The sequence below is a fragment of the Athalia rosae genome, chromosome 8 (genome assembly GCF_917208135.1).
Source record: "Athalia rosae chromosome 8, iyAthRosa1.1, whole genome shotgun sequence".
Lineage (NCBI taxonomy): Eukaryota > Metazoa > Arthropoda > Insecta > Hymenoptera > Athaliidae > Athalia > Athalia rosae.
Window position 1 is genome coordinate 3,255,795 of NC_064033.1, and position 16,596 is coordinate 3,272,390.

The 16,596-nt window shown below is 41.6% G+C and overlaps 1 protein-coding gene across 4 annotated transcripts in view; it reads left to right on the forward strand.

Annotated features, from left to right (window-relative positions):
- The first annotated feature begins 1,824 nt into the window (after nt 1–1,824).
- The window catches only part of LOC105685004 (homeobox protein araucan), a 58,570-nt gene continuing 43,798 nt past the window's right edge, over nt 1,825–16,596 (forward strand). Inside the window, exon 1 of one of the 4 annotated variants that reach the window (XM_048659653.1) lies at nt 1,825–2,692. In XM_048659653.1, the coding sequence (XP_048515610.1) occupies nt 2,582–2,692 (111 nt within the window). In that variant the 5' untranslated portion in view covers nt 1,825–2,581. The remainder of the gene's footprint in view (nt 2,693–16,596) is intronic. The other 3 variants (XM_048659654.1, XM_048659655.1, XM_048659657.1) reach the window with 3 other exon arrangements.

Consider the following 16,596-nt stretch of genomic DNA (forward strand, 5'->3'; position numbering starts at 1 on the left):
TATCTTAAAAAATTACCGAGTTATCGCCGAATTATTGCATTTTTTTGCATAAATTTGAGGATATCTCGAAGGGAAAAAATCATAGCTCAATTTGGACTACGGATTCGTGTTCCTGAGGTCAAAATACGTAAGAAAAGTGCCATACGATCAATTTAAAAAAATGAAAAATTTTGGTCAAAATTTGAAAAAATCGTAAGGGGTACCCCTTGGAAAAATCTCAAATTTTGACCAAAAATTTTTATTTTTTAAAATTGATCGTATGACACTTTTCTTATGTATTTTGACCTCAGGACCACGAATCCGTTGTCCAAATTGAGCTACGATTTTTTCCCTTCCAGATATCCTCAAATTTATGCAAAAAAATGCCTAAAAATGGCGATAATTCGATAAATTTAATAGATACATCAAGTTTTTTTCAGATTCGGATTCCCGAGCTCTAATTACATAAGAATACATCAAGAACTCAATTTTTTTTTTTCGGCCCCAAAAAGGTGAAAATTGGCGACAACTCGAGCAATTTTAGAGATAGATTAATTTTTCTTTCAGATTTGGATTCCTGAGGTCAAAATACGTTAGAAAAGTATTATACGATGAATTTTCAAAATACTTTACGTTGGGTCCAAAAATCGACCGAATCCAAAGGGGGTTCTCCCGACGAAAACGAATTCGTTGAGTAAATTGAGCTGTGAATTTTTCCCTTCGAGATGGGTATCTCAATTCTCATGTTCCAAACAGCGGAAAATTGTCGACAACACGATCAATTTCATAGGTAGATGTGTAACTTGTGACGATAACGCGTATACTTTCTTTCTCCACCACTACCAAAAAATATGCAACGTTATTTCGCGTAAAGTCGGGTAGTCCCTATCCCAGGCTTGAAACAGAGCGACAAAAGCAGAAGCAAGCGGAACCAGGAGCAGCAGGCGGGGCTGAACTCCTAGTGGTCTAAAGTTCGGATCGCAAGCCGAAAGCCCTCGTGTCCTGCAGCAGGGGGCGATGAGAATCCGTACAATACGTCCAGAGAGCGAAAGAGAGGGTAAAGGGAGACACGGAGCATGTGTGAGAGAGTAACAGAGAGAGAGAAGGGATGTTGCGTTCGCGCACTTTCGCTTCAACACACGTGGACCCCCAAACGAACGCCATCCGCGAAGCTCCGAACCTACGTAGCGTTGCCTCCACCGTTACAACGACGACGACGACGACGACGATGTCGCGCGTCGCGACGTCGCTGCCGCCTCCACTCCACGGCAACGCAGTCACGCCGACGCGACCCGCACGCGCGTTCCAACTACCCCGCCATCGTTCTCCACCGGGCTGATCATATCATTACATCAAAGACCGCACGCTTTAAATCGTCATAGTTAAGATTACAGCAGCGCGCGTCCGTACAAAATAAAATCATCGAGAATCGAAATAAAGAGGGGGGGAAAAAAAACTGCCATAGCTCCGTTTCATGTAATTCAACATCGAACGATTATCGTTGATTCGCGGGGGGGGGGAGGGGGCAAAAGAATTGGAGGATTCGCATAATTGAAACCGCATGAATTATCAAACTACCGAGGAGGGCAGTCGTATATAGAGAGAGAGGAGAGTAAATTCGAAGGGGCTGCAGAGCAGCGTGCAGGTATATCTACGGCGATCCTCTCGAAAGTCCTCCTCCAGTTCTCTGCTGGCCACCCCCCCTGTCCTCCGTGCACCCCCCCTTAAAAGCCCGCGATCCCCTCCTCCCCCGTTTCCCCTCCTGGGGAGCCCCTAATGCTGCAACTACGTCGGGTCCAACCTAACCCGGTGCCGCGACTTCATTCCTCGCCGACTGACCACCACCCGTGGGTCACCTCTAGTCGCGGTTGTTATCCGCGCAGCGTGTCGTGTCTATAAGAAAAATATATGTACCCGCGAAGTTGAACTAAACCATATCGTAAAGACCAACGACCACCTCCACCTCTGACCTCGATTATTATACGTATAGATAGTTTTTCTCTTTTTCAACGTCAATTTTCGCATCACATACGCTGGCACCTATCCGTTACACTTATCGAATGAAAATGTATGATTAAAAAGCGATTGAATATTACACGTCAAATCGTACGAAAAACGTTTGTCGGTTGTCAATGATTTTACAATTCATAACGTCGATTGAATTTAATTGAAACGAGAGGAAAAAAAAACCCTGTAATCAATCGACATGTGTTGTTAATTTTAGTGTGTAAAAAATGTTGTAATAATTTTTATCGTTAAACAAAAGTTTGACAAACTTGGACCCCCCCACCTGATCGGAACGCACGGTGCAGATGTGTGTTTTGGAACGATCGTCAGGAGTCTGACGAGTGCATTCGAACTAAAGAACAAATTAACTCAAATTGAACTGATAAAAAAGAAAAGTGTGTAAAAGGGGAGTTTCGTACAAATTTTTATCAGTGTGAACTGGGATTGTTCGTCAATAGCCCGGTTTTGTTTCATGTATAAATAAGTGTTACCCAAGAAATAAAATTAAATAAAATAAACGGTCAAAAATTTAAAGAAAAGGTAGAAAAAAAAGAAATTCAGCAAAAAAGCAACGTCGTAGGGGATCCGCAGCAATATGGACATGTCGGAAGATTGCTGGGAACACGTGGGGCTCCTGCAAGAGGTGACCAACTCGGAACCACCCCCGCAATCCGGAGCCTCGGAATATATGATTCATCAACAGGAGGTGAGCTTTTTTTCGCTGATTTTTTTCTTCCAACGCAAACCATGAATTCTCAAAATGTTCGGCATAATCAGGTATGCAGGTACAGTAATTTTGAAAGCATCTCCGAATTTTGTTTTTAAACATTTACAGAATTAAATGCTACACGCCGGCTACAAACTATATCAAAATTCTGATGCTAAATTCTATCGCCGTGTTTCCAGTTTATTTCTTTTTACCTTATTTTTCTACGCGAAATTGTTACGAGGTCATCGAATGGCTATCATTCGCGTATAATTTGCGGCTGTTTGTAATAGTTATAGTCACAGCTCCGTCTAGCTACGGAAAGGGGAAAAAATGAGACGGGGAAAAAATTAGTCCCTGAATGAAAAAAGAAAAAAAAAAAGTACGCGTTGGCGGTATCGTAATCTAGCAGCTACGATGATCGATGAATGTATAAGGTAGTCCGCGACACCTCACATTAATGCGGATGTGAATGCCCAGTGCGAATATTCCATACGCATGCATACAAAATAGCGAATATCAACACATGTGATAATTAGGGGCGGCTACGAAGGAGGGGGGGGCGGAGTAGAAACGTACGTGTTAAACGTATGGAATTCGAGTAAGCGACTATTTTTCAAATTTACGCGATAAAGCCTCGTACTCGTATTTTCATTCAACGACAACAAATTATATCACACGTTACGATAATATATTATATTACAATTTTTTCAAATTTATCTTCGAATAATTAACTTCGCTTCTTTCTGTGTTTCTTCTATTTTTCGTAGGAGTGCGAAGAAGTTCGGTTCATTGAAATATTTGTGTCAAGGTGACTTCGTGTAGCTGAAATATTTTTTTTTTTTTTACTTGAAATATGGAAAGAGAAAAAAAAATTTACAATCCGAACTGACGAGACAAATTTTTGTAAGAGATTTTTCAAAATTGAGGAAAGTAAGTTATAGAAAAAATTCGATGATCAAGTAAATTTTTCACTTTTCCACAATACCGACTCGCTGGTTCAAAATCGAGGAAATAATCGTAGGGGATGAAAAAAGAAAAAATCAAATTCTCCTACATACAATTCCATCTCTACACGTAACGCGAACGGGCAGATGCGGCACGTGCTGTGGTGTGTATCGTTTGTTTGCTCAAGGAAAAGAGCAATAAAATTAATAACGGGTTATTGGTAGTTCAATCGAGCAAAGATTTAGATGTCATTATATAATTATCATGATGACCAACGGCATCGTACGCGTGTAACGGGGTATTCTCGAACCCCAACGCACGACTATTTTTTTCCAATTCCTTTTTTTTTTCAATTCTTTTCTTTTTATTTCTCATCCGCGCTCGATGTATACCATATAAGAAATAGACGGTGGTAAACGCCCACCGAAAGAGGAGGTAAGGAAGGGCTGTAAATATAGTAATTTCGTTTCAATTTCACCCGTTGCGTCTCTTCTCTCAGCTTATAGAAATGGGTAATATTCCATACGAATCGTCGTCGCGTATAACGAGCCCATGGTACAAAAATACGTATACACATGTATAAACGAAAGTCGAATGATGGGGTAATAAAAGAAATTGAAAATACACGGTGAAACAGAAAGAGATCTAAATTAATGAAAAAAAAAAGCGCTGACCGAATGCTTCGCCGCTGTGGGTTACGCTACCCGGTAATTTCAACTCAAAATTATAGGCATTTAACGGCGGGTATGAATGAGCGGATAGAGAAACTCGAGGATCAAGAATAAGGAGCAAGTGGGAGAGAGATCGAAAGAGGGATGAGGGAGAAGAAAATTTTCCCTTCATGTATATCCGATCGATATACGATATAAAATCGAAAGTAGAGGCGCGCGTGCAGCACCAGCAGTAGCAGTAACGTTCAAATGTGTTTCAGTTTTTCGAAGCACCTGCCTGCACCCGATCACCGTACCGCCATCATCAGATTCGCCGACGATATCCCTATCCCGTATTATATACCCGCTCACGCGTTTCAACGAAAGAGAGAAAAAAAATAAAAAAATAATTTATATACACATCTTGTACATGGAGGTATTTTATACGTACATATTATTCACGTATAACGTGTCCGTAAAGTGTAAAATTATAATATACATAACAACGATATATTATTTATAGTAATAAGATCGGCGAGAAGGAACGTCGTGACTATCAGCTGCACCTTATTACACGTTTTAAAGTTACATCTACAACGCACGCGTATATAATAAGCTGTATTATCCCCGTATTATCGCTGATTTATCATCGTCTTGCCGTATCACGATAAGAAAGTAATAATAATATCGAAAAAGTTTTCACATTAGAACCATAGAGTCATTTTACCGACGATCGAACCTCGAAGCAATATCTGCGGGTACTTGCAAAATTTTTACTTCGAATAACGCTCACATTATCGTTCTAGTTTCATGAATTTTCGACTGAATGATCTATAGTTCAACTGAAAGTAAAAAAACGAAAAATTATTCAAACCGTTTACCGGGTGTTTTTCAAATTATTAATTTATATCGTCGTCATGCTGAGATCATTAGGTAACCTTCTTCTTCCTCGAATGTAGCGCAGCTGATTTAATATCGTGGCTGCACAACGTGCGACAGATATATTTATATGATGTGTACGTATACATAGGTATTATATACATAACAAACTGTACGGGAAAAGCAGCACCGGATCTCAAGATTACCGAGTCTCTCGAGCGGAAGAGAAACAAGCACTGCACCGAAGATCGCGAGGGAAAGAGGAAGTACTAAGTGGTCGTACTTTATCGCCGCATATATAACCTCGTACCGAGAAAGCGAAAAACTAGAGAAAAAAATTAGAGAGAAATAAAAGATATATATATTTATAGATTACACCCAACCTGCGAGTAATTGGTTTACCCGTTTACAAACCGCAATGTAACATGTAATTAATTGAACCGAATATCGAGTAAAGATACTCCAAAAATTCGTAAAAAAAAAAAAGGGATAGAAAGTTATCCGATAAGAATATATACTTCCAACGTGGATTTGATTGAATTCTTTTCATCTTATTTTTTTGTTTAATATTCGCCTATGGCAATAGTTAAGTGAAACTGATAAAATTCGTTAGATTGATTATTCAGGAAATGAAGGAGCGGGATTTTTCGAATGGAAGAAAAAAAAAATCTTCAGATGCGCGATCGTGGGCACACGATGAAAAACTGTTGAATAGATAAGTTTGGTTGGTTATTTGAATACAGTTGATGAGTTTAGGTACGGTTAGGTACCTATGCTGTTTAGTTTGTTATAACTCATTTTGCTAGGCGTGATGCTCGAGGGCAATTGTCTACCGCGCGCTAGTATTTTAACGTATAATGAAACAAGTCTGGTACCATATCACGTCACGGTCATAAATTTGGGGAACATGAAACCCCCGTACAGTGTATGGTGTAATATACAAACATATATATATATGATATTAAAGCGAGTGTCTTTTTAAACTGATGAATCAGTATAATTGATGGTACAGTCAAAGTGCCGGACTAGCAATAAATCCTAGCTATTATAATACCCACTCTTCACGTTATATTTACCAAAAAAAAAAAAATTTTTTCACTTTTCCCTCCTCTCCCCGATCCCCGCGTCACCGCCGCTCAAAACTAATATTCGATCCGCCATAACTATTCGAAGGGGAAAAGAAGAATTAATCTCCATACCCTCGATACGAAGAATAATTCCTACATCAAGATGTGGTTACTACAGATGTTCAAACTCTATTTCACCGGATGAATTTGTACTACGGGATGAAAAAAATACACACGATAAAATTATGTGAATCTGGTCAGGATCACGTATGGGTTTCCCACGGCGACGTCGGATACAATTCGGAAGGCATGCATTTGCCGTTGGATATATAGGAAGAATGGATAGGTAGCTAGTAACAATACCATTGCGTTATATTGTGTGGGAACAGCCCGAAGAACGCGTATGTAAGGTAAAGAGAGTGTCCGATTATTAGTACGGAGTGCGGGAAAGAATAAGAAGACGAGAGCAACGGCCCCCATAACGATAGCGCGTGAAACTGGCGTCGAGTCGCGATCGGTGAACCGGCCTGACCAAAGAGCGCAATGCCAATGGTCACACAACGGCTAAGCGACGCCGATCTTTCGGTGGACGTGTATTAAATTTATATTCTTAAAACGTTCAGCTTCCAGTCTTTTTTTCTTCTTCTTACTTTTTTGTTTTTTTTTCTCTTTGTCGTTTCTCTTTTTGACGTGGTAGATATAGTAGGTGGTGTGCGGAGCACGGTCAAATAAAATAACCTTCGCTTAGGGAACCAGTTGCAACATTCTTACACGTAGAGCTCGTCGCGGTGGCGCACAGGTCATGCCGATCGCGTCGGAAAATGGGGTTTGTAAAAGCTTTGAATTTTCATCGGAATTCTAGTGAAACACTACTTTCCCTAATTTTCACCTCATCTCAATCGAATAATTTGTCACATCGGTGGAAATCTTCTTCTTCTTTTTTTGTATTTCGTACAAGCCTCGAAATATTCTCAAAGGATGGACTTCTCTTTATTTTTTTTTTCCCCTAAGACCGAACACGCCGCTGTATCTGCCTCCTACGAGTTTCGAAAACCATAAACTTTCGAAATGTATCGGTAGTCGGGTGATTTACGACTGTTGAAAAAAAATAAAAAGAAAAAAAAAAAAACCAACATTTAAGCGTACCTGCCAACCGTAATATGGTCTCGAAATGGTGAGACGCAAACGTTCGTGATACGCCCTCGTCGGATTGACGGAAAAATTTTTTGAAACACCACGTAAGATATTCACACAAAAATTCATCCGCGACACGGTGTTACACCCTTGGTCGGAGGAAGCGTAATTCTTCTGAATTTCTCGTGTAATTTGTATCGTTAAAAAATATTCCCGGTAATTGTCAACATTGACAGAGAGTGTTGAAAATAAAGAAAAGTAAAACGTGGGATATGGACAACTGCGCTACGAGTTTCTCCGTTCGGGGGGATAGATAGCGGGGTCGTGCGGTGTTGTCTAGGTGCAACGGACAGGGCATAACAGAAACACGTTCGTGGCTGCAAAAGGTGTCGGTTAACCGGCGAAGCGAGAGCAATTAAACGAACTTTTAAACGAAATTTATTGACCGCGATAATGAAAGGGCGGACGCACCTGTATGTTAGTTTGGTGTCCAACTCGACTCGGCCCGCAGATAAAACCGTTTTCACTTCCGGACAATGTAGTGTAAGCACTATACGCGTTCAACTATATTTATCCGATGCAGCGTCGCGTCGTCCCGCTTCTGCTGCCCATACATACCACCCCATACCTTTCAACCTCCAACGCTACGCACACCCATAGGTAGGTAAGGTGTGTTTTTAATAGAAAAAAAGTTAGCTGACCAAACCGTGTTATTATCTGGATCGTATCTTACGTGCTTGTCACACGGGACGTCCTGGGTCCGCAGACGTTCAGGTTTATATGCCTCGCGTTATCCTGTGGGTTTTACGTAATACCTATGGGTACCCCGACCACCTCTAGACCTCGAATTCGAACCCCGAAGATCCAGAATTACCCAGGTGTGCTTCCAAAAACTCACGTTATGTAGATAAAACAACCCGTTCGTCTGGCACCTTGTTTTTTTTTTTTCTTTTTTTATTTTTTATTATCAAAAATTTATCGGAACAACTTCACGTGATCGGAATGAATTTCGGTAGAGCGTCGAGCTGACGATTTAATCTTAATTATAAAACGAGTAAACTTCGAGATAACCGTATAACACTACCGCAAGCACATTACTACTATTTTACACCGATGGAATTTTCGTTACCTCAACCGCGATTGTGAATTGCTTTTTTTTCATTTCGACATTTCTTCGTCGATTGTTGGATTTTCATTTTTTTTTTTTTGTTTTTTTACTTTCGCTCGACGCAGACGAAAATCTGTATTGTACACCGATCTGGTTGGGAGTAACGAAAGCGTTATAGATAGAAAAAGACACAATAGATAAAACTCGACGTTGTAATAAGCGGCTGTCTTGTCGTCGTTTACGGTTACACACATGCCGTCGCACGCGATCTTTGCATACGTATGAATATTAAAAAAGCACGACCACTCGACCCGCCGCCACCGCATAATCCCATAGACGAGAGACGCTCGTTTCGACTCCTATCCGAATGCAGAAAGTTCCCAACACTCCCGTTACGATACGTCCGGGACTTTTGGCTCAGGCAAAATTCATCCAAAAATCTAACGACAATTTTCGATCACGAAGATCGTGTCGATTTCGGTAATCCGCGGACTTTGAATGAAATTCCGCCGGTCTCACGTTCTACGGGTTATTTTCAACGCCGCTTAGTCATCGCAAATGAACTTTGAGTAGCGCCGTTTACTCGGCGAGAAATTATGGTGCATAAATGCCACGTAGATAATAATCCAACCTTGGTTCGGATTCCGTATGACTGAATTATCGCGAGTCGAATCGTGTGATTTTATCCGATACGCTGTTCGCTCGACGCGTTTAGCGACTTGTAATTCCTCTTTCTTTCGGGGTCGCAGATTGATAAACGATACAAGAACGGCTTGCATTTATTCACACGATCGTAAACGGCGGTACCGTAAGTAACATCGGGTTTTTCAAGGGTCATTCCCGTATTACGGGGGTTGCGCGCACAGGCTGCACTTGCAAAGCACTTGTTCCATTGCCGTGCGTTTCCCCTCGCCGCAGTGTACCGCACTTGTAACTTCCTGCGCGTTGACGATGCGTTAAATAGAATAGTTTTCTCTCAAAGTGCTATCTATTGTTCAACTTGCTGTACGTTTCAAGATCTTTTTTTTTTTTTTTTGTCCATTTTTATTTACGCACGTCAAGTGTCTTTATTTTAAAAAAAAAAAATTAAAAAAGCAGTACGCGTACACCGATGGTAAGAAAACAATACAACGTTCGAGGTTTTTCTTTCACACGACATGTGGAGTGTACGAGCATCGGTATAAAACTCCGGAGTCCTTGTATCGCATCCTGCGGTTAATCATAATGTACGCGGAGGCAAGAGCACACGTGACACGTGCAATGTAGGAGGCACGAAGAGTCTCTCACCGTAATAATAATTTCCCCGCAGGACACGTGCGATCGTCGGGCGTATCCTTGCGGCGAGGAGATGGGATATCGTAGCTTTTCGTCGTCGGTCACTTTCGTTGTACGTACAACAACAACAACAACAACAACAAATACGCGTAACGACTCTACTCATTTTACCGCGATCATCGTTGCACTATACCTATGTACAAAGTTGACTTTGGAACTTATGCGCCCGCCGTGCATCGTCGATGTTTTCCCTTCATTTGCGACACGTGGTTTCCAACAATAACTAACCCTCGGATCCGCACGTGACCTCCCCCTACAGCCTCGGGGCCCAACGGCCACGCTTTCATCTGTATAATAAATACGTCAAATCTCTCGACGTTATCATCGAGCGAACAGGGTGACTCAAAAATGAATGGCGAAATTTTGGTGATTTTATTTCTCCTGCGAAAACTTTGGGCATTCGAATCACTGGAAATCGGAATCTTGGAGCGATGATTGAAAGAAGAAAAGATGATTCAAATTTTTGGAAACTGTGTAGTTTTAATAAACGGACTGCCATCTGTGCATAGCGACTGTTATCAAAAATCGTATTATAATATAAGCAAAAGTTTTCCGTCGACGTCTCACGTTAGTCCAGATATACAAATATGACGAATAAAGTTTTCTGAATTTTGATCGGTCGAGTAGAAAAAAAAGAAAAGATTCAACAATAAAATAGAATAAGAATTTTCGAGACGTCAACTTTTCCCAGTTTCCCTTCTTTATTGTCGAGCCCGAAACCTCCGTCTCGGAAGATCGTCTGCGAGTTTGTTGTAGAAACGCATTAGATAAAATATGTATATAGCTCGTGTTCCGCGCCCTTACCATCCGAGCCCCCAACTCGAGTTGAAGTTTGTTACTTCTCTTCGTTGTCAGTAGCTGTGACAACGTTTGCTTCTTCTTAGTTAAAACTTGAGATACGCTAGGGTTAATATCTAATGTAGGTTAAATTCAACAACTTCGTTCTCTCCGAACCGCGTATAAACCACGGGGTATATTCCACATATACACCGAACATTTTAACAGACGTGGAAATTTCAAGAAAATATTATTACCGTCGCCGCAAACTGTTGCTCAACTTCGCGGTCCCGCGGGCTAATTACGAGATTTAACGAAGCTCGCTAACGGCGGGGAGGGGGAGTAAAAATATAATTCAATGGGATGGGAAAATACGGTTCGTTCGACGACACGCGAGAGAGGGGTTGCTCTCCACGGATAACTCACGGGGGTAACGACATCAACGTCGAGCGAACGTACACGGGACATCGATGGTGAGTACGTTGAAATTTTCTCTCTCTCTTCGCGAACTTAGCTACCTACTTTTGCACGGTTTCCGTACGTAAGCGCGTGCAACGAGGTATACACAAAGGTCGTACGACACATACGAGAGCTTTATAACGAGAACCCACTCCGTCGAGTGGGTATGTATAGAATAAAGTGGCGGTGGAGTAGGAGGGTGAAATCCGCCCTAGTGTACCCCGCCGTTCAATTAGAACAGTGAACCAACTTAGTGTTTATGCCGGCGGGCTAAACTCTGAAATGGGGTGCGACGGGCGCCCGCCCCCCAGGGTAGCTGCTCTTCCACCGTACCGTTCTACGCTACTTTTGTTGTACGAGTTCCTATACGTATACCCACCACCCCGACTCGCACACAATGGGAAAAACTGTGTAGGTCTAACCATGGGGATAGTGAGCAACAAATGGGGAGATGACGAAGAAGAAGAAGAGGTCATAGGCAAGTGGGTCGGGTCGTACGTGTGTACGGAAAACGCTTGAAACTTTGCAATCGCCGGATCCCCTCAAACTAAAAACTCTAATTATCCTCCGAAAAATAGATGGGAGAAAAAATCTTCATCCAAAAAACCCGCGTATCATTTTCTGTGCACACCGAATAGGTGGGATATGATAAAATTCCCTCGGGATTTCGCTCGGGGGTATTTATCGACGGATTAAGGGTGAAAGAATCTGCACTTTTCTCCGACATTTCAAGTGTTGGGAAAGAGTGACAAAAGTAGGTGTGGGTATATAAGGTATTATATCTACACGGGTATAGTGGGAACTGAGAAAAGGGGACTGCATTTACAGAGGGGTGAAAGAGATTCAATGTGAAAAGTCGTTGTCGCCGTTGATGCAGCGCGTATCCCGGGTTTCGTCCCCTTCGTTCGCCACTTTCCCGCTTATTCAGCAATGATTCAATTCGGATGTGCTTTTCGCGCGTTGTGGTGAGCGAATAAAGAAAAAAAAAAAAGAGAGAGAAAAGAAAAGAAGAGAAAAGAAAAAAAATTGAGAAAGAGAGGCGAACGGAGAAGGAGAGTTGCTGCGGCGTGTGGCTACGCCGGCGGGATTCCTCTTCGAATTCGGAGACCGCGAATGTCGAGGACCCTCTCTCTATACCTATATAAAATCCGGTGGAGGGATTATAAGTGAAGCCGGAGTAGCCGAGGGCGCGAAGGGCACGAACAGATTGCCGGGTATTTTCTGTGTGGCACAGATCGAGCCACCCCTCGAGAACGGACGAACGAACGAACGAACGAACGAACGGAACGGAACGAAACGAAGTCGCTTCGCTCCGCCCGCACCTCGGCATGCGACGGTGACTCCCTCCCTTATTTTCATCCCTCGCCGCCCCAATTGCCAGTAACATCACGAACGAAGAGAGAAATAGCGGAAAGCATGAGAGCCAACTAGCCGACAAGTCGTTCTTTTAATTCCACTCTTTATACAACCCCGCGCTACGATCCTTTTTCTTTTTTTTTCTTTCTTTTTTCTTTTTTCATTCTTTTTTCTCCCTCAATTTCCGCCCCGAACACAATTGCCTGCCTCAACGTTATTTTCAACACCCTCAAAACGTCCACGTAAAGACTACCGAGAGTCGATTACGTTATTGACTCTCGTAGATTTATTGCACATGAAAAAAAAAAAATAAATAAGTCAAGAATCGAGAGGATAAAAAAATTATTCATAAATATTTTCATTGACCTATGACCCGTTATTATTCTCGTTTGAATCGTTACTTTAATGCGGGGTTCTTAAAATCCAAACGGAAGTGAACGATCAAAATTGAATGTGGTGAAGAGAAAAAGGAGAGTAAGAAAATTATTTGATAGCGTTTATATTTCGGTAATACCTCCAAGGTATACATATAGTATAGGATATTAGAGCGTGTTTTGTGAGCGTGGTTACGTGACACGAGCTCGAAATGAGAACCAAAAAAAAAAAAATAAAGAAGAAAAAAGAAAAGTTCAACTTTGATGCGCGAGGAAATACAGTTAAAATATAATAACAACGTTTTACACGTCCCGGAGGAATCTTCTGCTTATACCGCATGTGAACCTTGATATACATGATGATAGACTCGCCTAATACTCGCATATTGTGTGTATGAAAACGACCCTCGCAAGATCGCTTCGTCTGCCCTACGGCAAAGAACGAGCTGAATTGAGCTGCCCGGCAGCTGCATCAAGTCGGCAGCAGCAGCACGCGAACGATTCAACGCGTTACCCATCGTCTCACCTGCAACGGCACAACAAACTCGAATCTCGCACCGAGTCAGTTCATTCCTTCTTTCTACGGTTTAGCTAAGCTCAAAATCAGTCTCTCAAAGTATAAAAAAAAAACTTGCAAAGTACAAAGAAGAAAATCACAGAAAAAACCCCCCCGGAAAAATCAGCTAAAGCGAGATCCCAATTTTTTTGTTCCAACGGTCTGACTTTGAATTTTCCGAAATCGGCGAAAAGCACACAATTTTTTTATTCCTATCACAAGACGCTTTACATCGCACGCATTTTTCTTCACGAGTCAGGCTTTTCTGGTTCTCTGCGGCCCTCGTTTCTTACTTTCATAAGTTTCTCAGAAGAATTATTATCCCTCGGCTGAGGCGCGTGTGGTCATTTCGATCGAGACTTATACCATACCGCTCGTTGTCCGTCGCAATAATGAGCAGAATGTGTTCGGAGTGCGCTGCCAGGTAAAAAAAAAAAAACGAGAGAAAAAGAAAAAAGCCTAATACACCGCGGTAGCGGAGTCGGAGCTGCATTACCGCCAGGTGATGAGAAACGTGAGAAATTTTTTTTTGTCAATTCTACGGACACCGTACGCACAATCGAATCGACTAACGCGTTTTGGCATCTGAGTTATATGGATTCGAAATTTACATCGATTAGGCTTCCCTCAGCTTTTCTACATTCAAATTTTTCGATTAGGATCCATTTTAAATGAGTAGCAATTTTTCCACGCCTTAAATTCAAATCACCGTTGATGAGAATCGATCCATTATTGGCGAATCGCAATAAGATTAAAAGCAGCGAAATTCGATCGATGATTAGAGAAATACCCACGCGGTCCGTTTTTTTCTCTCTCTACTCGTTCAAGATCTAGGAGCGTGTAATCAGCTGATAATAATTAGGTGCAATTTATAAAGCTCACGTTTTTGTTTCCTTCATTTCTTTTTCTCCATACGCGCGTTTCCCATTTTAGGAGTTAATTAGTTCGCAGTTAGATATATCATTTTTATGCTTAGGTATTATCGTATACCTATAGCAGCGGTTGTTGCATAGGATATATAATGTACGTACGCAAGTGAGCAAACTATTTCTTGTTCTTATAATTAGTCGCGCTAGTTATTTCGCTACGTTTCTTTCTCCTCGTCCTTGTTTTCTTCTCTCTTCTCTCTTTTCTATTCTCAATTATTTTTGTTAACAAAATATTTTTTTTTTTCAATTAGTCAGTTGTTGCTCTCATGCCCGTATGCACTCTGCACTCGTTACACGCATTTAATATGTGTGTAAAACTCGACGATAAGATCGTAGTTAAAATAAAACATAAATACACATGTAGTTCTTCCTACGCGATAATTACACGTTAATAATTTGTACATCAACTACAATCATATCGAAGATGCGCACTCTTTGAATTCACAATGTAGCGAGTCGTACGAAAAAAAAGAAAGCAATACGTATCCGACCGTTTAAATTCTAGTGAACTATTTCATCTCGAATGATAAAAATCGATCGATCGACCGGTTGATGGATTGATTGGTTTGCATTCGGCCTACATGGTCCCGTACCGATCAATGCTGCCATGGGTGAATAATTTGAAGTTCGCTCCTTAAGCTACGTTGAGGTTTTCGCATGATAATTAAAATCAAAAAAAAAAAATTAAAACAAAAATGTAACATGTACGCGGGGTTATGTAATGTGGCATAAATGAAGGCGATTGCTCTTACGGTTCGATCAACCGTACAGGTACGCAAATAGGTGAATATAAAACGAACGACATTGAACTGTCGCACGTCTATCTCCGATGAAAAAACATAATATACATCCTTGTTAGCACTATAAATTATCATAAATATATGTTAACTATCTCGCTTATGTATTTGTTAACAGATAAACGTAGGCGGAATATACATCGTTCTACCTGCGCGTATATATATATATATATATATCCGACTATCAGTAGAATGGCGCACGGTGCATATGAAACTCATATACGTACATGAATGCGAACGCGTATCTCATCACATTATCCCCTTCATGTACAACTCGAAGATAGTTATTCATAGAAATTACCCGGCGCACAACCTGTAACAGGTTCATCGATTCGTGATTATTGAAAAAACGTAATTGAATTAATCAAAAAAAATTTTAAACGCAACGATCGAATTTGGACTAATCTTCTTCTTAGTTTTTATGGTTTTCCAAACTATATATGAGAGTCGCGTTTCTTTGAGGACGCCTAAACTTTGTTCGCCGCTAGTTTGAGACGGTGCATGAAACGTTGCGGAGTAAGGTAGGTAGGTATATAGGGAAAATTTAGGTGTAACGTTTCAAGTTGCCGAACACACAGAAGCTCCTAATGGCTGTTTCGTGTAACTAAGTTCATTAGCGTAGAACACAGAGGCGCGGAGGAATTCTGCAGGTTGGACGTTTATCAACCCAGCGCCAGAGCTCTCGTCCGACATATTCTCTAGGTTAGCTCGCAAACAGTGTAGGTAGAGAATCGGAAGCATTTCGTACCTGTTCTCTCATCATAGTTGCACCCTAACGCGCGATCATCGTCGTCGCCATTATCATCGTTATCGCCATAGCGGCGAAACGCTTCGCTCCAGCGAAACTCACGAAAATTTTATAATCGACGCGTCGTCAGACGTCGTTATTACAAAATGACAATCGATCGCCGAAGAGTTCGTTAAATCCAACGATCTAAAATGGAATCTCATCGGCAACGGACCAAGTTAACGATCGCGGGGACATCGGATATTATCTAGCGATCGGATGTGCGCCGCAGGTGCAACACATTTCAAACAGAAGAAATTCCTAACGAGTCTGACGAACCACTGGAACTACGGCGATATTCGTGCGGATAAATATTCCGCAGATTTCGTCGTTATCCGACCGCACGCTAAATTGGGAGATCCTCGCGAGATTGTCAGTCCAACTAAATCCTCATGATTAAAAGATTCAAAACGGTGTATCCGCACCTGGTCTACGTCGGCTTATTGAATAAAATCATACTTCGAATGTCCTACTCTTTGAAAAATCATCGCGTATAAAAATCCGAACACACGAGCGCACGCATTGTGTTCGCACACACGACCTCACGTGGAATAATATAGGATACAAAACGTGAAATAAAAATATAATTATAAAAAATATAATAACAAGCCGAACAGGTACTTCCCACGCGTGTATGGGCTATGGATATATGCCTATGCGTGACGCTGTGGCCGGTTGCCGGTTGGCTCACAGAAGCGAATTTCCTCCGTCATCCATCCATCCATCCATCCAAGCCACCAAGCCAACC